This window comes from Pithys albifrons, chromosome 3 (assembly GCF_047495875.1).
Source record: "Pithys albifrons albifrons isolate INPA30051 chromosome 3, PitAlb_v1, whole genome shotgun sequence".
NCBI classification, from domain to species: Eukaryota; Metazoa; Chordata; class Aves; order Passeriformes; family Thamnophilidae; genus Pithys; species Pithys albifrons.
Genome location: NC_092460.1, coordinates 98,370,063 through 98,392,554, shown reverse-complemented (window position 1 = coordinate 98,392,554; position 22,492 = coordinate 98,370,063). Strand labels below are relative to the sequence as shown.

At 43.5% G+C, this 22,492-nt stretch overlaps 1 protein-coding gene across 1 annotated transcript in view; it reads right to left on the bottom strand.

Moving 5' to 3' along the window:
- Positions 1–5,105: 5,105 nt before the first annotated feature.
- SFMBT2 (Scm like with four mbt domains 2) overlaps positions 5,106–22,492 on the bottom strand; it is a 116,319-nt gene continuing 98,932 nt past the window's right edge. The window contains exons 17-21 of the mRNA XM_071552858.1: positions 17,313–17,488; positions 16,105–16,277; positions 14,083–14,331; positions 12,981–13,109; positions 5,106–10,956 (exon numbers count right to left, since the gene is read on the bottom strand). Of these exons, the coding sequence (XP_071408959.1) occupies positions 10,816–10,956; positions 12,981–13,109; positions 14,083–14,331; positions 16,105–16,277; positions 17,313–17,488 (868 nt within the window). The 3' untranslated portion in view covers positions 5,106–10,815. The remainder of the gene's footprint in view (positions 10,957–12,980; positions 13,110–14,082; positions 14,332–16,104; positions 16,278–17,312; positions 17,489–22,492) is intronic.

Sequence of the window (22,492 nt, the reverse complement as noted above, 5' to 3'; positions counted from 1 at the left end):
CTTGGCAGGCAATATCTCCCAAGCGCTCAGCATGTGTGGGAGAGACCTTTATGGAGACAGGCTCTTCCTTCTACATGCCCAGCTGATACACATGGAAAGACAGAGTGGGCTTTCCAGCAGGTGGGCAAACTTCACATCTGAAACAGCAGCAGCAAAACCCAAGACCAGGCACACACCAGCAGTAGTTGCTTCACATTTGACTTAATGTCAATCAGCTGAAAAGTTTCACAGAAACAGGTGGCTGCTGTGTGGGTAATGTCAGCAAGAGGACCAGAGTGATGCCCTCTTGTCTGAGGGAAGGAGAGTCATATGTCACAGAGTAAACTGCACCTAAACCAACAGGATCCAATCTGTTGTCTACAATAGCACGAGCAGGATGAAGCTGTTGGTTATAGAGCTTTTGTATGTAACTAACGCCACGGACACACTCAGAAAGAGTCCAAAAATGAAGCTGACTTGGGAAAATTAGTTCAAATTGTGCCTACATATTTAAAGACGAGAACACTTTGCTTTTTCATATGAGTAAAGTTAGGAGAATTCTATCTGTTCTTAAGTTTTGCAGTGAGTAGAGTCAAAGCTTCTGGTGCTGGGTTTGGACCTTCCTTCCCTCTGTGTCCTTCATGCTATGTGCAGATTTCATATTTACATTGATTCTTAAGGAGAATTTTTATATGTTAACAAAAAGCTCTGTTTATGTCAGAGAATGAAAGATTGCTGTTAATCCTGGGCTCAGTCAGGGAAGTAGTTGATGTCTTCTTCTTCTGAGAACAAAAAGCAGGTTCCAGAGAGTCATCCCTTTGAAAATCCCACCTAGAGTAGGATTACCAACAGCTAGCAGGGCTCTTCTTTCAGGAGTTAAAGGCTCTTCCTATCTCTCTCCTTCTGCATAGTTAGCAGGAATAGCCCACTAAAGGAGACTGCATTATGCCTGGAAGGAATGAATGCTCAAGTATTCCCATGCCAAGTCCACCACTGCCCCATGTCCCCACATGCCACATATACACATACCTCTTTTAAATGTCCACCAGTACCCTGGGCAGTCTGTGCTGGACCTCTCTGTGAAGAAATTTTTTCCCATATCCCAACCTAAACCTTCTCTGGTGCAACTTGAGGCTATTTCCTCTGGTCCTATTTCTTGTCACCCGGGGCAAGAGACCGACCCCCACCTGGCTGCACCCTCTACAGGGAATTGTAGAGAGTGATTAAGATACCCTTTGATCCTCCTTTTCTCCAGGCTGAGCACCTCCAGTTCCCTCAGTAGCTCCTCACCAGACTCATGCTCCAGCCCCTTCCCCAGCTCCCTTGCTGCTCTAGTTCATGTGCTCTGCCTCCCCAGTTCAGGACTCATGATGGAAAGGGTTACCACACTTGCTTACTTGAAACCTAATCCATCTTAACTATGAATTTGCTGCTTTTACTTTTATTAATTGCTACATTAATCACTAGTCATATTGAGCTTTTCAAAATGCAGTGGCTCTTCAGTGGCAACATCAGCTCAGTGGTTTTGCCTGGGAATATCACGCTTCATCATCCAAATGCCAGCACCTTTTTTTTTTTAAGATATGCTGTGGAAGTGCTGGGGAATGGCTTGTTGCTGGAGGTTTTATTTTGACACCCATCCAAAGGTCAGGTTAAACAAACGCTGAATAGGAATAAGATTTGTCTAATTGGTCCTGCCATGCAGAGGGGAAACAGTCAACCTGACACCTCGAGGTGTCCTGCAGCACTATTTTTCTCTGGTTTTAAGATTTTATGACTTATTAGAGAAGACAGTGTAATTACAGCTTCAGCTGAGATGTAGTTATAAAATCAACTTACAGTAATTGAGTACAGACACTATAGCAGGAGTTGTATCATACTTAAGTAAATATTGTAGCAGTAGAGGGACTTTGAGAACCAATAAATTTCACAGAAAGGCATGAATCTTGAAATTAAAAAAGTAATAAAAATGCCATCAAAAGTAGCAATAACAGCAACAACACGGTTATTAAAAACAGTAATTATTTGCCTTGAAAGTCTGTCTAGAAACCTTAGCAATGGAATAACTACCTGCTTGTTTTGTTCATTCTCTATACAGAAAAAAAGATGGTGTTTCCTCAGAGACCTGAAAATCCAACTGTTATTTTTGTAGGGTTTTTTAATGGGGTAGTTGACAACATGGTGTTCATGCTGCCACTTCCATGAGTGCTTGATTGTGTCAACAAGTATATAGAAATCTTAAAAAAAATTAATTGCACATGAAAAACATTAAAAATGAAGGTGTCTTCAAAATCTTGGCCTGTGCTGTCAGAAGCAAGACTGGCTGGTAGACTTTTTTCCCCTGAGGAAATGATATATGGCAACTATATTTTATGTGTTGGTCATTAATTTCAATGAGCTCAGTTGGAATATCTTGCCAGCATTTTATTAAAAATCACTTCACATTACATTCTTCAAAAATTAGCTCTTTGCAGAGCTCTGAACATGCCTTCCCTGAGCTGGGGCAGAAATTTTAAAACCACTGTCTGACCTTTGCATTACTTTTAAATGACTGTGTAATAAGCTGCAGGGAGATACACTGATTTATTTTCACCTCTGGATTCTGAAGAATATCATAAACCATTCAAGCTTTGGCTCTTTCAGTTTTATGTCGCCATCAGATTTATTTCAGAATTATTTCCTTTTATAAATCCTTCCCATTCTCTACATCACCTTTCAGAGATGGTCTTCTGTGAGGTCTTCTGTGGTCTAGCAAGCCATTTGTCAACACACATCACTACCCATTGCTCTGATGCTTTACCCTCCAGGCTGTTTGGACAGGTCACTTCACTGACTCCCTGCACTTTCATCTCTCCTGAAGCATGGGCTGTGGTACAATGTCATAATGAGTAAGACCAAAGGATTTTCATCCCAAGACTTTGTTGACATTGTAAAATAATCTTTTCAGTGGCTTGATCCTTTTGTAAATCACCCTAAACCCAATTGCTTGCCCAAGGTTGTATTTTTCCCTGATAAAAACCAGCCAGTCTTGATGAAATAAGAGAAATGGTGGAAGATCGAAGGAACAATTTTGTTCCTGTATCTACAAGAATGGGATTGATGGAGCAAAACCAAAACAAAGAAAGGGTCACCCAAGTTCTCTTTATCTCATTTTTTGGACCCTGTGCTCACTTTCTCCCATGCACCCACCAATGGATGCTGTTGGGGTATGCACTTTCACTGGGGACACGTGGGTGGGTGATGAGATCGGTGGCAAATGCTTGGTAGCCAAGCTGGCCCAACAGGACTCAGGATGCCATCAAGAAGTCTGAGAGATTACTTGCAAAGCTGGAATTTAAGCTCCTCAACACAGCCTGTAACTGCAGAGAAAATTTATATGAGACATGTAAGAAATACAAGCTTTTGGTTTGCAAAGCATGTCAGTATCTCTACAGCCCACCCACTGGAATCCACAAATAGCTCTTTTCCACCACTGCAGGATGGCTTCACTAATGTCCAGTGGCTGCTGTGTAGCTGGAGAAATTCTGTTTGCTGTCTCTACTCCATGTGCTGTGGCCCTGCTGAAATTCCTGTGTTGACACCATCAGCTTCTCCATCTTTGCCTGTTGCTCATTGCATCACCCTACTCCCAATCACTCTCCTAAAAGCTCTTTAGATACTCTTTTGTATCCACTCACCATCATCCTTGTTTCATGTTCTCCCATATTGCTTCTGGGAAGAACTTGCAGGAACGTAAACCCAAGGCTTGGCATTTATGGAGGGCTAAGCCAGGGAGTCTGTGTTGTACCTCCATGGAGGTTTGGGGGTTTAGTGAGGGCAAGACTCTGGTCCAGGCAGCTTCATCCAGACTGGGTGTGGAGCATGAAGAACACACGGAAACATCAAAATACAGCCCAGTCAAACAAAAAACTATTCCAGACAGATGTATGATTGTTACTTTATTAACAACGTGGCTTACAATTGTTTCAAGTAAAAAGGGGATTTATTTCATTCTGAATAAAAATTAAAATATAACTCTGAATATAGATTTTCACTTATTTACATGAAAACATATATACAGAATAGAATCTTACAGCAAACCAACAACATGCCCTTTGCCCTGTGAACTTTAAAAACACCAGCATTGATTGATTTATATGTATATATATATACACACACACATATATATATACATATATATACACACACATACCTATTTGTAACACACCAAAGGGATTATGTACACAAATTTCCGAGTCAAACCTTCATACAAACTGGAATGCAAAACAATTCAAGGGTTTCCAACGTGCATCACCATGAAAGAACCATAACTGCTGGTTGTGGAGCTAATTTCTGCCATTCAATAAGAGACAGGAGGGTTTAAGTGCTTGCTTTGTCCTGTTATGGTACATGAAAAGACTCCACTCCCTTCAAAGCCTGCACTTGAGACTTTCACCTCTGCTGGACCACACAGGGGAAGGCTGCTGGAATAACTGCATATTGGCACATACTGATTACATCTGGCAGAACAGGGATGGGGAAATGTAATGCATACATTTATAAATTATGGACATTTATATGTCCATAATCTCTGGTAAGACTGGAGCAACAAGAAGCAAGTGGGGTACTTTGGGAATGAGCATTTTTATCCTAACACAGAGCTGAGGGTTTTGTAGACCCACAACCTGAACTCAGGGCAATGTCACCTTTTCCTATGAGACAGAACTCAGGTTTTAGCCCAGTATTTCCTATGGAGCTCTGAAAGGTGCAAGAGGTGGTTCTTCAGCCCCCAAAACCCAGAATACGCAGAGGAGTTGGGTACAAAGAAGAAAGACTGATCTTGCCTGCTATCCAGCCAAGGAGCCTGGAGACATCTGAACCAAATTTCTGTATCTCCACAGGGAAAACAAAATATGAACCTTTCAGCATTGTAGCTCCAAATCTATAGCAAGCTTCTTTCCTTCCTCTCACCTGTCCCCTCTTGGGACTCAAAGCATATTAGCTGTGAAACAGAAAAGCTTTCAGGAATGACACTCATCAGCCCCAGCTGTGCTTCTCTGCTGTGAGAGGTTCCTCTCCACACAGATATCTCAAGTCCAGAACTCCAACCTCTCTCCTTCCTAAAACCCACCCTCCCATCTCCCATATCCTTAGCAGTCATCAGAACTTACCCTTTTCATTGTAAGTATTAACATGAAAGACTAAAAACTGAAAGGCCGTGAATATTTAAATCTATGACCCATGTTGGGTTTGTGCAGTTCACGTGTCCTCTTTGAGAGCATTCCCATGGCATGGCACCAAACCATTTCAAAACCACTTTTCTTCTCCAGGACAGCTGACATTTAAAGGACTGCTGGGCTTTAAACCCCTCATCTTTGATGACTGGCTCATATTCTACAGGCAGCCATTAAGACCATTTATACTTGCTGGAGTATTGTACCAAAATGTAAATGAGAATATTAAAAGCTTCTGCTCCTTTACTGGCAGTTCATGAGCACCTAAGGACACAAGCCCTCTCTTGTTAAATCTGGCAGATTGCAGCTGGATTTCTGCCTACTAGGAGAAGGGAGACATTTAAATTTTCTGATAATTAAGTGCAGACTTTTTAAGTGAAAAAGACTGGTGAAGACTTGGTCCCACAGCCCACCCATCTGTGAGGGCCTTAACACTAACCTCAGTTATTTCTCAATCAAACCCTGAGTAACAGATTCCTTTAGTTCTGGATCAGGTAATGTGATGAAAAACATTACTGAGGGGGAAAAATACATGCATCCACATTCTGAGAGTTTTTACATAAATATACTGTAGAAAACATCTCCAAAACTCACAGGATTGGGGGTGAGGGGGTGTTTGTTGAGTATATCTGAGTTAAGAAGTGTACAGGCACAAGCAAAGAAAAAGTCCTAATGTTCAAGACCTTGCAGATTACAGAAAAATATTTCCTGGAGTAGGGAATCAGCTTTGTAATCCCAAGCAATGGAAAATACAGCATGACATATCTCAGCACCAAAATGGAGCCCTTGAGACTATATTTATCCACGTGTAATAAAGCTGGTTTTAATAGTGTTCAGTTGCAGCATGTTCTTCTCTTTTGGCACTTGAATTTGGAAATGAGAGGAAGTCTGAGTTCATCATTTTCCAGACACGCTGCACCAGAAAAGCACAAAGTATTCAAAGTGCCCTGACTGTACAGAGCTTCTAGAACACTGAGATGGCACAGCAGCTCTGCCAAATTCAATTCTGTGCCCTGTACAGACCAAGGCAGGCTTTTCAGGTGACTAAATGTTAATTATGGCAGTCCAGCATTGCCTGGTTTGCCTTCAGAAATCTGTGATGGTGTTTGCTCCACACCACATGGCTGGGGACTACAAAAGGCTGAAGGTTAAAGCCAAGGAATGGTGACTTTCCAGTTTAAGGCAAATTAGCTGTTCACCCAGAGTAAAATATTAAAGGGTCTTAGGTTTCTAACTTACTGAGAAACCTTGTAAATCCTAACAGACATCCAAATACCTCTGGCAGTGTGGGTCAGGCCCTCTCAGCTAGGACATGCATCTCCAAGATGCTTCACCAAGGACAGGGTGTGCAACCATGAGCCTGGATTTTGGTGTTACCTGAGGAAACAGGATTTTTCGGAGGTTCCCGCACCCCCCAGAACCAAACTATCAAGGGATTGCATGGTAGAGCTGGGGATCCTGAAATCCTCAACACTGAGAGGCCATCATGCCTCTGAGAGGTAGAAAAAGCCAGGGTCTGGTCTTTCTGGAACTGAGGAAAAAAATGGGAGTGTGGATGGGAACTGTGTTTTTGGGTTGAAAAGGAAGAAGGTGCCCTGAAACCAAAAAGAGCATTTTCCTTCAGAGTGGGAGAAGAGCATTCATGACAGAAGGAAGGCAGGACAACCAACCAGGGAATCATGGACATTCCCTAAATTAATGTTTTAATCCAATTTCAGAGTCAGGTGCTTTGGGCTTGAAAACTTGGAATTGGCTGATTCTGTCAAGGTACGTGCTGAGAAGGCTGGGAATGGAGCAGGGACCTGCACATGGATCTGTTTAACCTGACAAAGTGCCATTTCAAAAGGAGCCAATGCAGATGAGGATGGGCAGGTATCACACACATTCTTCAACCCCTTCCCCCCCTTTTTTTCTTCCAAAAATGCCCATCCTTGTCCTTTGCCTAAAGAGAGACCAGTGGCAGGTGCCTGCACACCCTTCTTGTGGGAGAAATTCAGCATCCAACAGCCCAAGAACAACAGCAGGGTTTCTTCCTGGCCCTGGGCAATCATGAGTTCAGCACTTCACAGTTGTGGCCCTGTGCAGTGGATAACACAATAAACTTCAGGCCTGGATGCCAAATTCAGAACAGGGAGAGGAGAAGATGTGGCTTCACCACTGTCTAATATTAGCATACCTGTGAAGCTGCACCAGCTCTGAACTTGATTTAGGACCTGGTCTGGACCACACAAATCCCCAAACTTCCCCAGTGGTTTATACTCCCACATTGCAGAGTAAAGTGGTATTTTACCCTATCAAGATCAGGATTCCAGAATTTCCTTTGTACACATTACTCCAAAGCCTTATTAATGTTCCAGAATTGAAATGAAGTCCGGGCAAGACTAATTAGTTCCTTCTGATCTCTGCTCAATCCGAGCATACGGTCCAGTTAAACTACACACCATTGATTTTCCACTTATGTAAGAAATTGCCCAAGAAATTCAGCTCCAGCTTTTCTGGAAAGCAATCAGTGCAACAGACAACAGTATCCCAATCCTGTATTTCTTACCAATCTGCAGACTAAAAAAAAAATAATAAAGCATTCACCACCCAAGGTAACTTTAGCATAAAGATTTCAGGTTATCATCTGCTCTGAAAGGACAGAGAGTGATAAACGAGGCAACACTGAAGAACAATGAGCTGAAAGACAAATGGTGGGGAGAGAGATACCTGAGGAAATAAAAGAGCCAGCGCAAGATAAAATTAAAACTCATTTTTTGTTGTTTAATAGGTGAGTTTTGATTTAACTTCCCTGAACAATCATTAAATATTTCCATGCTCTTGGCTCAACACTTCACCCATTCCCTGCTCAGCCAGCATCAGAGCTGGTTGCTCTCAGAGTCTGTGTCAGTCTGCTCCCCAAATGTGCCTCCACAAATAATTAGCTGCCATAGGAATATCTACAGTTACAAGTTGATGGACAAAACAAATACATGTCCCAAAAAGCGTTAAATGTCTCTTGACAAATCCCAGAGGCAAGAAACTCGAAGAACATCAGAGCAGCAAAGGATGCTCAGAAGAAGGTGGATGTGGCAAGTAAAGGGTTGGTCCTGGGAACAGCCATTCTGCATCCATTCCTTGAATGTCCTCACGATCCAGTTCTCCTGACAGAATTCTCTCAGGAGCTGTCTCCTGCTGACAGATGTAACACCAGGACAGGGCTGAAGCAAGGAGGAGCTGGGAGCAACACCCTCCCTGATGTTCTCAGCTGTGCTCTCATTTTGCTGGGTCCAATCCTTTTGTCTTCAGAGACGAAACAAGGAGAGACGTTTTTAGGGGATCCTGAGAGAGATCCAAACTAGTTATCAAACCAGTTGTTGTGACACATTTCACTGCTACTGTTAGCAGGAAAACTAGTCTGAAACCCCAGTTTTTTAATGTCTGCTCCACTACAGAATCTTATTCCTGGATTTCTGAGAAACAAAACCCCATCATTTGATGCAGAGGCAACTACTACTCCCTTGAGTTGGTTAAAACCTGAAAAAGATCTTCAGTACAAAGCAACAGGTGAGAACAGATCCAGTCCTGGTGATCTCCCATGTAAGAAAATTTCTGATGAAGTCTCAGGAGCTGGCAGGATCTGGCCCAGCCTGCAGCAGTTGCAACCACCACATTCCTGAGTGGCAAATCAGGAACTTAGTGAAAGACAAACTAGAAATTCCCAAATGATGCACAGCAAACAGAGTCAATACTTCTGAACACACTCTCGGGGCAGATTCCAAAGCAGTCCAGAGTATTTGTTCCTGAAGTTCTCCCTTTGTTCTGAAGAATTTAAGAAGGAAACTGATGAAGGAAAATGCAGCAGCTGCACCCTGGTGTAAGTCAGTAGGTTCTTCTGAGCACACTGTGGTCAGCAGGAGTCTCTGATCCAAGTCTGCTGTCACCATATGGGATGTGCTTGAGAAGGGGGTTCTCTGGCCATAAGCACTGGCTTCAGGTTTAGGGCCAGAAGTGGTATTTCATTTTGAAGTGGTTTTCACTGAGTGGGCTTTGGCATCAGGGCATTGTAACAGAGCTGTGCACAACTTCCAAGTTGAGTTCTCTGAGGCCAGGGAACAGGGGTCTGTGTGAGAACAAAAGCCTGCCAGTGACAGTGGTTTCCCAGGAAAACAGCCTAAAACTCAGCACAAACTACCCAGTTCACCATTTGCACATCCAGTTCATTCATTTGCACCTTAAAATGAAGAGTAGAATTCTGACTTTTTCCCAGTTTGGTTCTTGCTTTTGGAAGAACTTTTCATTACTGTGATGCCAACAACCTCTGCTAAGTGATAGAGAATTCAAGCTCAACACATGTGACTAATGGGTTTATATATCCCTGCAAAGTAAATGGGAAACAGAAACACAGCTGAGGCAAACTCAGGGTGTCCAACCCATTTCCTCACTCTCTCTGGTGTTTTACCCTGCTTTGCATGAAGCAAGCCCCCAGTTTCACTAGCCAGGCTGGCACTGGGACAATCTGAGGGCTTTATAAAGAAATACAGAATCATTAAGGTTGAAAAGATCGTTGACTCCAACCTGTAACCAATCACCACCTTGTCAACTAAAACACAGCACTAAGTGCCAGGTCCAGTCACTAAATATAGACCATGTTTGATTCGATCCTAAACACTGTGGTGACACAGCCTGAAAAGATTGATGCTTTTTATTCCCACCCAGCAACAAGATTCATGAAATTGCAAATGAAACCAGCATTCCCTCAACAGTCTCATCATTAAATCTGAACAGGTTTTTTTTCCCACCCTCTGGGGCTCAGAGTCAGGTCTTTTAATTGACTTGGATTGAAGAGGATGGGCTTGACTATGAAAGCTTTCATGTTGCTGTTCAAGAATGGAGTTTTGTACAGATCCCATCACACAGACATTCAGCTTATTGTGCAGAGCCAGCATAGCTCAGGATGTGCTACTGCACCCAGGTCTTGTGTCACTCCTGTCAGTTTGCTGCAACTTTGTCCAATACATAGACACCAGGGGTGGAGTCCTCTTTCATAAATCACTCAGGAATAACACAGCTTATGACTGGTATAACACACTGTCCTTTTGTAAAACTGGAGAGGCAGGAGAAAAAAACAACAAAAAACCCTTGATCACCAAGATCAGATTTGCAGTAAACCTTAGGTAATACTACAAACAATCACTTACATTTCAATATGAAAGAAGCATGTCAAGAGTTGGCTAAAGTAAAGGTTCATGTCCAGAAATCGGCTTAGACAAACCATCACCATCTGGAAGTGCCTGACCCTTCTCCTTGGGAATGTGTCTGCCATCAGTAGGTTTGTTCTGATGATGACAAACCATCTGACTCGTGCTGGCCTTGCACCATGGGGTAACAGGTTGGTGAGGCTCATGAGGAGAGGTGCCAGCAGTCTCTTGGTGTGCTTTACAACTACAGAAAAATTAGTTCAACTTGTTGCTAGTTTTCCTTTGTGTTTGTTTCTCCCCCCCACAGATTAATTCTGAGTGCTTCCATTTCCATGTGTTCTTGGAAAAGAAAAGGGATATGGGAAAAAAACCCCTTGAACAGGTTGAAATGCTAAAAAAGAGAGGGTACAAGAGGGAGGGCAGAAAGAAACGGAGAAGTGCAGTCAGTTGGCATATTGTGCATAGAAAGCAACTTTTACTCGTTCGATCTGGTGGCACAGTTTGATGGCTGGACCAAGTTTCAGCTCCATGCACTCCTGCACCGTGGGCAGTGTCAGCAACAGAAGGGCTTGGCCATCAATGTCCTGGGGAAGAAAAGAAAGGGAAAATGAGTTTTCTTGTGGACTCTGGGGTGCAGAGGGTACAACCAAGCCTGGAGAAGCAAGAAAGGAGGTTTGCCCCAAAAATTAAAGGTATTCTGTCCTCTGCCCTTTTCTCCCACTTTGATGCTGCCCATCTCCTTTCCCTGAGATACATCATGCTTTGTCAGAAGTTGTCTAGTGTGTCTTCATAGGCTCTTTCACCTTCCAGTTTGGGAAAAGCCTCTGAGCTGCTGAAATGAAGGATCACCTTCTAAAGAAACTCTGCAAGGTACACAGAGATCTGCTCAGTCCCATTTTATGCCTGAGGAACTGAAACAAGGGGGAGGCTGAAGAGAGCACTCAGAAGACACAGGAGGGAGCTGGATGGAAAAACTGATGCTGGTCCCACTGCCAAGTCAGACCCTTCCCCTGACTCCTCTGGCCCATGATTTGCTCAGCACAGGTTTATTTCTCACTTGCTCCATGCCAGGTCCTTTGGTCCACTCAGGACCTGCCTTTTTCCTCTTCAGCTGCTGAATGATCAAGAGAGAGGGACCTGGACCACCTGAAGCCCTTGCAACCTCCAATGTCCCAGAGTGGTGTAGGCTGGAAGGGACCTCTGGAGGTCACTTCTGTCAGACATATCTCTGCACCAAACTGCACAAACTAGCACCCCAGATGAGCAATGTTACTGGGGACTTCTGATGGCTTTATGATCCTCTTCTTAATTCATATCTCAAGTCCTCTTTATTCTTTAATGGACTGAGAAGCATAGAAGCAGGCTACAAAACTGCTTTTGATCCCTCAGGGAGGATCAGAGTCTAAGCACAGCAACTCACAGGCAGCATAAACTCCCCAGGACAGCACTGATTAGTCAGTATTACACAAAAAGAGGATTTGGACACTTTAAGTGCTGCTTTGATCAGGACTGTCCACGGCTCAGGTTCTTCCTCCAATGAAGCTTCACAGCACGGCCCACTGCACCACAGCTTCACAGGGAAAAGCTCCAGTCATGTGTGTTTGATTAAAGTCCTTATAAAACTCTCTGGCAAAGAGAGGCAGTGTTGGCTTTCAAGCCCAAATGTTACTGCGGGCTTATTAACAAATGGTTGGAGCACACTGTGAGAGGGTGACTACACCATCCCGCTATGGAGAGTTTCAGCCTTGCTCTAGACTCACACTTCACCTTCTCCCAGCTAAAGCAGATGCCTCAGGCACAGAGTTATTCCTGGTGAAGAATCAGAGACAGTTCAATGTGCAGTTGGCCATAACACTGCCTGCCATCAGCCATGGCCTAATTAACCACTTTTGCTTCTTCCCAAGATTTGTTAGCGCTGCCCTTCACTTTCAGCAGTGGCTGCTACTCAATAGCCAAGGAAAAGCTCTTTCCATACAGATCTTACACATTCACACTGGCTCGAGATGAAGAGCATTGGCTTTTGCTCCTGCAAGCCCTCCTGCTTAATGGGGGGCAGATGATTGGCATGTCCTAAAATTAGGTCATCCAAGGGCCTGACGGGCAGATCTTCAGAGGAATGCAGTTAGGAATTAGGTGTCTACATACTCAAGGCATCTGGGTGTTAATGACACAATTCAGGCAGCCAGTTTTGAGTTCAAGCAGCATTTTTCTACTTTCTGGGTGAATATTTTAAAAAAAGGTGGAACCCATGTGGCCAGGAGAAAGCTTCTAGGTATCAGATAACCACAACCTGTTTTACACTGAGGTGCTTACCTATGTTATGCCAGGATGGCACTGTGGACTATGGCTTGAAAGGTCTAAACCTCATACTCAGGATTCAGGCTATTGAGTTTCTGGTCCCACTCTGAGGATCTGGCAAGGCTCTGAGTCAAGTTTCTAAGGGTTTCCAGGCCTGGCCAAAATTTGTGCTATAACCTGACATGAAGGGATCTAAAGTTTGGTCATAATCTCTTTATCAAAGCCCCAAGCCCAGCTATCAAGGTGGTATGAACTGTGATGTGAACAGGCACCACAGACACAACGAGACAAGTTATGTAAAGACTTCTACCTGCTCCTGAAAGATTTTGGCAAGAGGTGCACAGTCGGTGAGTTTAATAAACCTCACAACATCCGTCACAGTCCACTCCAATGGATTACTGTCCAGGACAAGCTTCTCTTCCTCTTCTTGCTTAACTTCCTACAAATAAAAAAAAGCCCAGAAGTTTTCATAAAGAAAACTATTTCACATGGAGAACCAGGGCAGGGCTGCCCTTCTCTGATGAGGAAGGTCTGGCACTGCACTGGGGAGGCCTCACCTTGAATGCTGTGGCAGTTTTGGTCACTGCAATATAGGAAAGATATTAAGCTCTTAGAGTGAGTCCAAAGGAGGGCAACAAAGATGGTGAAGGGCCGTGAGGGGAAGCTGCAGGAGGAGCAGCTGAGGGCACTTGGTGTGTTCAGCTGGGGAAGAGGAGACTGAGGGGAGAGCTCACTGCAGTCACAACTTCCTTGGGAGGGGCAGACAATGATCTCTGTTCTACGGGAATCAGTGACAAGGCCCAAGGGAATGGCCTGGAGTTGTGTCAGGGGAAGTTTAGGTTGGATATTAGAAAAAGGTTCTTCCCCCAGAGGGTGTTTGGGCAGAAAAACAGGCTTCCCAGGGAAGTGGTCACAGCACCAAGCCTAACAGAGCTCAAGAAGCATTTGGATGATTCTCTCAGGCACTTGGTGTGACTCTTGAGGATGGTCCTGTGCACGACTAAGGGCTGGACTCAATGATCCTTGTGGGTCCCTTCAAACTCAGCACATTATACAATCATTGAATCATTTAATCAATTGGGTTGGAAAAGACCTCCGAGATCATCAAGTCCAACCCTTGGTCCACTCCAGTCCCTTTACCAGATCATGGCACTCAGTGCCATGTCCAATTTCAGTTTATTAACCTCCAGGGATGGGGAATCCACCCCCTCTCTGGGCAGGCCGTTCCAATGCCTGATTACTCTCTCTGTAAAGAAGTTTCTTCTGATATCCAACTTAAATTTCCCCTGGCAGAGCTTAAGCCTCTGTCCCCTTGTCCTATTGCTGAGTGCCTGGGATTCTGTGATTCTGTGCTGGTTCACTTAGGAAGAACACTGCTGTTAAATGGGAGTGAAGCCTATGGACACACTCACCTCCTTGCCCTGTGTGCACTTCTCTGCCTCGCTGTAGGAGTGGGGCTGTGGTCTGCGGCTCCGCCGCGCTCTCTCCGTGGCAGGGGCTCTGTCCGACTCGGTGCTGCTCCGCAGGGTGACGGCTCTCCGGGGCCTGGCCGAGGGCACCTCGGCAGAGGAGGTGTCCGTCTGGTCATCCCGGAGCTCCGAGCTGGTTTCCTCACTTCCCGTCTCATCCTCCATCGCGTCCGGCTCATCCTCTTCACTCTCCTGCACAGGGGCCACCAGAGAAACAGCACCCAGAGATTAATCCAGCAGCAAATCAAAAGGCACTGGGTCAAACTGCATGCCCAGGACCATGCTGGTCCAGGGTAACATTTATTTTAACCCAATTACCTCATTTTCATTACAGTGCTAAGTAGATTAGCCCTCGATTTAGATTTGCTAGGAAATGTAGAAGAAAAAAAACCCACGATGGAAAATCCTTTTTCTCCTTCCAAGAAAAGGTCAACAGCAATAACTCATCTGGCATGAAATGTTCCTTTGTTGGGCTGGTATCTCAAAACCTGTGGCACTGTGGATGCACTGGAGGAGGGGAAATGAAAAATTCTAAAGGTATAAAATAGAACTCTGGTTGCTTGAGATGTAGTAAAATCAGAAATAGGCTTGAATTTGTACCCTCACATTGCTTCAAATTGTCGTGGGTGTCACTGGTATTGAAAGGAAGGAAATTCTGGTGCCTTTAAAAAATATCTAGATGTACAAGTACTAAATCAAGTACTTGATTTCTTAGCTGACATTTCTGTAAAAGCCAGGTCAGAGGAATTCACCCAGACTTCCCTGCTTTCAGCCAACCACCCAACTGCTAAAGGGGAAGCACACATGTCCATTTAAAGGATACTACACCAGATTCTCATTATTTCTGTCACACAGAGCTTGCAAGCACACACCAACTGATGGAAACTGTGCATTTTTAACTTTATATATACCTAAGTTGCCCAAATGGCTTCGACAGCTTAGCTCTGATCACAGTGTGAGCATGCAGCCAAGTCATATGCTCAGGTCTTGAGTGAAAGAGCAACTTTTGACAAAGACAGTTGTATGGGCTGAAAGGTCGAAAAACTTGGCTAATGGTTGATTCAGGCTTAAAGTAAGTTTAAATTCCTTTGAAGCAGGTATAATGTAAGGAAATGAAGCAGAACTACACCTAAATGAGGACCAAGCCATGAAGATGCAAGCAATCAACTGAAAGCTGACTAAAATAACCCCCTCTAGCTCAAGTAGAGGGAATTCAGGTAAATCAGTTTTACCTCAGTTTGCACAAAGCAATCACTGGCACTGACCTGAGGAAGGGAAACCAGACAAGAACTTTTTATTACTATCATAGGAAAACCACTCAGAAACAGTCCACATAGAACTAAGTCTGCTCCAAGTTGTATTTGGACATGAATCCTTGCTGAAGCTGAGACCATGTTGTATCACACAGCATACTGAGGCCTCAAAGACCCTGTATTTGGGATACAAACCATTCGCTTGTATTCTAAAGCTTCCAGAACTACTATGGCTCAAAGTTATAAGCCAAAAATACTACCAATAGTAAATGAAAAAATAAAATTCCTTGAAACCACGAGGGTTCAGGAGCTATTATTATTTAAATACTTGGAGATCTTAGACATGGATGACAGAGCTCCTTCTCCCTGGCACATGCCATGAGAGCATCTAACAGGCTCATCTGCCTGCCTACAAGGAAGCAAAGGAAAGCAAAGATATAATATTAGGTAGCATGTTAGTTAGTGAGCAATATGAAGGGGGGAGCAAAATATCTGTCTGCTAACTCTAAAATGAAAAAGGCAAAAATCCTCAAAGTGTCCCAGTAAAACCAGTCTGACCTTAGAAGAAGAGAGTTGCAAGGAAGGATTCAAAATAGAAAATGAAGTAGAAATGTTCAGGTGTGCTGAGAAACCCCCCAAAAGGAAATGCAGAATGGGGGACAAAAAAAAAAAGCAAGGGCCTTCTGCTGGTCTATCCCAGTGCAACACATACCTCTGCAGAGCCTGTAGCATTCAAATCAACAGCTGATGACCTCCTTTTCTTCTGCACAAAGATGGATTTCCGCCTTTTTCTGCGCCTGGCTGGCTTGACATGGCCACTTTTCATGTTGTTATTTTCCCCAATCGGTGGCTTAATGATTTTTTTCCTCTTCCCATAATAATAAGCTGTAGAAATGAAGCAGAATGCCCATAAAAACCTTTACCCATCAAAGGAAGGAAACCTTAGCTTGCTTCTTGCTACAGATTCAGGACTGCACTCTAGTTGCCCATGTCAAAGCTCGTAAGTGAATTGAGTTGTTCACCAAATCAGTGGAGTTTTGAGGCACAGTTCTACAAGCCACATACAACCATCAGCTTTGAGATGAGACAATCTCAGCTGAAGCTCTCCCAGCTGCACTCCTCCAGCTCTCCATTTGCTACCAGTAGGAGTCTAGCTCAGGTGTGGACTTCTACAGAAACCCATTCTCAGTGATCTGAGTATCTTATTGAGCTCATTTCTCCTTCTACTCTGCCACCATACAGGAAATAGTTGTTTTAAATCAATCATATTGCTTTTTGCAACCTTTGTGGAAGAAGGACAGCACTCATTTCCAATTTCCTGACCTGTTTAAAGAGCCAATAATATCAGAAACATTGACAACAAAAAGTGCTGAACACATGCCTAACAACAGCCTTCCTGTATAGGCAGGAACATGTTTAAATATTAAACACTCTGAATAGAGAGAGCTAATGCTCTCAAACTCCATTCACCATGGCCTGTGCTGGTGTATATGCCAAAAATTCTTTATTGAGTAGGACAGGATTAATCTCACCTAAAAAACCTGTCTCAGATGTAGCAGTTTAAATCTCAGCTTACCACTACAGGTTCCTTTTATGTGCTCCTTGTATGAACTTTACAGATGAAGAAGATAAGTCAAGACTTCCAAAAAGCAATGAGTTTCAAGCAGATGTATTAGGGTGGAGTGAGATTGATAGTTTCCTGGAGATGCCTATTTTTCTGTACAGAACACTAAGGGAACATGTGGCTTGGTCAGGATTAAATAAGGGCTCTTAGATGAAATGAATCCTAATCAGTAGTAACAGTATTACACAGTAATACCAATATTAACAGTATTATACAACTCCTGTTCTTCATCACGCACAGTCTCCCACTGCTCTGATTCCCAGCTGGCACCACAAAGCAATCTGGCCAGTACTCACTGTACTTGGTTTTAGTGTGAATGGAGCAGTTCTCAGGGCAGACTTCAGCCACCAGCACGGGGCTGAACAAGTTGGGGCAGCATTCCAGCTTGGCACAGACTCTCCTGCAGAAATCCGCCACCTGATCCGACGTCCGCACAATCTTAACAGTCGCCCTGTACGTCTTCCCTCTGTATCTACAGAAGAGTAAAAAACCCCATGTTACCAGTCAAGCAACATCCTGTGATGCTACAGACCAGACTCCTCTGCTAGGGAGATATCCTCCCTGGTGACTTTTGGGAGAGTGTCTCTCTTGGAAAGGCAGGCAGAGTAAGTCTATTTGTTTCAGTAGCTCCATTTCAGATGGATTTGAGGAAGGAAAGGGTGAAATAAATCAGAGGTGTGGACTTGATTCAGGAAGGAATACATGTGCAGATAGGGCAAGAGATGGAGAAAATCTCCGTAGGCTTGGTGAGGATACTACACAGGACAGCAAGACCATATTATGAAGTGAAGCAAAGTTTTAGGGAGAGGAAGGTAGTTTCTCTTCATACACTGATCCACAGTGAGATGCTTATACGCCCTGAAGAGCCTTCTGGTCAGCACCCTGTGTTTGGGCTGCAAGGGAGATGGTGTCTAAGCCCCTCAGTGCACTCTTGGTCTTCTCCATTGCCACCTTTCTTGCTCTCACATGACATTCCAGCTCCCAAAGATTTCCAAGATTCACTGTGCCAACTGTGGCTACTGGTACACTGAAGAAGTATCTGAGTGAAATGGTCCTCTCTGCCACACAGGGACCAGATGACTTCAACATTCTGAGACATGATCAATATAAAACCCGAGGGTCCCATCAGGAATCTCTAGAGTTGTTTAATGAGGCTGCAGCAACAGGCCCCCAAAACTGACTTCTACAGGGAATGCTTAGAGCAGAAACCTGCAAGGAAAGGTTTGTCTTAAATTTGTTATGCTACTAAAACATTTACTCCGGTGTTTTATACGAAGTGTTTCTGAGTGATAAATGGCTAAGAAAGATACAGTTACACCCCTGCTGCACTACACTGTACATGTAAACTCTGAAAAAACAATTATCCCCATAATTTATTAAACAGCAGCACCAAGCTACTGTAAACAGTGAGATAAGGTTTTTAAAACATCTCTTACACATCCTGAGGAATGCAACACAAGAGTGTTGCATGGTCTACTGTAGCCTGGTGCTACAGCATTATAAATGTGCTTAGAGGAGAGAAAAGTAACACACACAAAAGAAGAAGAGAGAGAGAGAGAGCGAAAGAAAGATTACTGGATGAAAGGCAAGGAAAGACAAAGATACAGTCATCAGGAAAAATGAGACAAACCATTTTTGTGTTAAGATCCATAAATTCCTTGCAGGGAATCAGCTGCTGATAGTCAGATATGGAAGAGGAGGAGGAGGTGAAACAACATTGTGGCCAGAGAGTTAAAATATGCAGCATGTGTCCACACTCCATTCCATCTCTGAAGGTTTTACTGGGTCACACAAAGCAACTGAAACACCACATTTTGCTGCTCTTCCTTTCAATAGCTCCTTCTGGAAATACTGGGGTGTAAGAAGAGGGTTTGAAACTGTGTTATAAAGGAGAACCCAAATGAAACCTGGGTCTGAGAACAACTCCGCCATAACCAGACTGAGCATTTCCCCAACATACCCCATTTGGTGCCTGACCAAGGACCTCAAGTCATGGAGCCAATCCTGGATTCATTCACATGAATGAACGAATGACTTAATTAGCCAACTTTTCACACACCTTTAAAAACCTGGACAAATGCTGCAAAAATGAAAAAGTGTTTCTTCCAGGTACAGAGCACTATTATATTCCAGCTTCCCTATGAAACAGCTGCCCAGGCAGGCTGGCTGAACAGAGTTTGGCAATACTTAACATAAAAAGACCAAATTCCACAGGCATTTAAATGTATCTATTTATAAATGTTTTATATTTCTTTTTAAATGTGTTTGAAAAGACTCTTGCCCTTATTACTTCTCCAGGAGCCATCAGGTTTAACCATCAGATCACTGGGTTGGTAAGTCTGACTCTTGTGGGAGGCTGCAGGATTTCACTGAACCCAAATAACTTTGGTTGGACCAAACCATCCCTTCCAGACAAGCAATAGCCTCCCTTCAAGGGTTTTCACACTGCAAGAATCCTGACAGAGGGAGCACCTCTACCTATACCTCATGTGCCTACGCTTCATTTTAGGTCCAGAGGCATTGAATTAAACTCACATTTATTTGTCCTTGTTCTGACTTTCACCACTAGGATGAAAAGACTGCGTCTGGTTTTGTTTCCTTGCAAACACACTATAATCAAATTGCCTCTTGATCTTCTTTCTTATAAGCTAAGAAAGCTGCCTGATGGGTATTATTCAAGGATGGCTGACTCTTTCTAACTGTGTGCTTCCTATTGTGTTTGGCTGCCCAGAAAGGACCCATTGTACTACAGTGCCTGCTGAAAGGAAAAGATGAAACTAGGAAAATGAACAACTGACTGATTTCATAGTCTGCTTTGAATGCAACACACATGGCAATTAACAGAATGGATGGCAAAATGGAGATCACCATGACTGCAGCAATCAGTCTCAATAACACAAGGTGTTAGTACTGGCCACAGTATTATTTTTCACATAATTTTGGCCTTGGCAGCACCTCTTTCAACTATAAATGAAGTTCTACTAATATTTTCCATATTTGTCACACAATAAAGATTTTTAACATAAACACCACCAAATGTAATCTGAGCAACTGTTGTAGGACAGCCATGTGGAAAGAGCTCCTTTGCAGAAAACCCTTTTCCATTATCATCTCTCAAATAATTACCAACTTCTGATACTCCTATGGATGTTTTTATACCCAGACTGCTCTCCTCCCAACCACTTGTAAGCAGCAAGTGATCTGTATGCACAGCAATGGAGACCTGGAAAACTGCTGTGTCAAAGATAACATTTTCAGTTTTCTTAGAAATCACTGTACTTTAAAAAAAAATTAGCTAAAACTAAAGAAATCTTCCTTTCCTCCCTCTGCCTTCAGATCCCAAAACTGGAGAAAACCTCACGGCTGAAACTATTTCCTTGAAAAATACACTTGGGATCTTCACTGACCCATGAGTAAAAACATTAAATGAACAACATTGTGTTTGCAATATCATTCTTCTGTTGCAGTTTCCTTTGGTGCTAAAATAGATTGAAGATTCCTGAGAATATAGTATCTCCTAGGAGATCCAATTCAGGACTATTGTGTGATGGCACAAGAAGTCTCATGCTGAAGACACTTCAAAAAGCAGTAACATTGAGATTACCCTCATTTTCAGAAGTCTCATTCTAAAGAGTTCTGTCAGTTCCTGAGACTCGTATGAACAACTCAGTAAGTAAAAGCCTCAAGTTCCTTTTGGGGGACCAAAACCTCCTGCCTATTCCTTTGCAAGAAATTTTCATTTTGTCTTACTCCCTTAAAGTCTGTCAAACATAAGAAGTTAACTTCCTTCAAAGCTATTTAATCACCCAGTGATACCCTGAAGACAGGATTCAGAGAGGGTACTGGAATGCTCTGGTTGGAAGGGTGTGTTTCATTACACCTCCTCCTGATTACAGAAATAAAGGGTTTGAGTCATTTCACTGGTCTTAATGGCTTCTGTCTCCAGTATTTGGCACAGAAGGCCACCTGGTCATGCTAATTCATCCTTCCAGTGCTTCAGTAAGTACGTGGCAGAGCTGGTGTGGAAAAGAAACTGAATCACACAACCTGCAGCTTTGTTCTGACCTTTGAGGAGACCCATAACTAGGAGGCTGCCACCTGGACTTCTTGTTAATGACTGTGTCCAGTTAACTTTCCACTCATTACACACTTGTTCAATCCACATCTTCACAGCTTGGCTCTAAGGACACTATGGGAGACTATGTGGAAAACCTTGCTAAAATGAACATAAATTAATTTCCACTGTTTTTTCCTCAACCACCATCTAATTATCTCATCACATCAGGCACAGTTCACCCTTTGGTTCTTGCCAGTCACCTACTGGTCCTGCATGTTCTTGGAAATGGCTTCCAAGAGTAGTGACCCAATAACCTTCCTAGGAATGTTGGGCTGACAGCCTGTACTTACTTGGATTCCCCTTCTTGCCCTTCCTGAGGAGGGATGTGATAATTGCCTTTTCCCAGACATCAGAAAACTTTCCTCATCCTCATTAGCTTCCAAACATGACAGCGAGGGGCCTTGCAATGACATTGGCCAGCTCTCAGTCAGAGTTGGTTGCATCTCAAATGGTTTCATGCACTTGTGTACAACCGGTTTGTTTCCAAGGCCTTTAACTACTTTTCCATTTACTGTGGGGTAACACTTCACTCCCTCGAACAGGATCAGGGACCTGGAAGGCTTGAGAGCAACCCTTACTAGCAAAGGCTGAGGAAAAGAAGACTTGAAACACCTCAGCATCACCTATCACAAGTGAAAGGCAGTCTTCTAAAGCATCTGAGGAGACTTTGAAAGGCAGCCTCATAAATAAGCAATGATGTCTGGGATAGGGGTAAATATTCCTGGAGTTCAGCCATTGCATTTGAGCAACAATCAAAACTGCATTTAATGAAGGTGTCCAGGAAACCTCGTATTTTTTATTTTGATCAACTGGGTCACAAGACCCAGGAGATAACTCTGCACACACTGGTACTGATTATGTCCAATGTCCTGCAAATATGGGTAAGCCTAAACAGCCTCACTTAGAGCTTTTAAAAATGAAAATCCTTACAATGCAAAAAGTCCCTCAGGCATTTTATGTAAAACTGGAAAGGTAAATCAGTAGTCACTGAACTTAAAGCACCAAAACTCTTAAGAGCTGAATGCCTACAGCTTTGGCCAGCCCTTCTGGGAACTCAGAGGATCAAGCCTGACATTTCTAGCTCATCATCACCAATAAATCAGGTTTGACTATTTTCATGGAGAGCCAGCAGTGCTGATGGGAAACAACTGCCATCACACACTGCAGACACATCTCTTTGGACAATCTAAATTGTTTATCTTCTTGGCAAGGTGAGCATAATTGATCCTGCACTGGTCACTCATGACAGCAGAGCAAACGAAATGCAGGTTGCCCTCGGACTGAGATAATGCATTCCTGGCAGTCCATCATTTGGCATTTGTGCCAGTGGGAAAAAGAGCCTTCTCTTCATCACCCTCC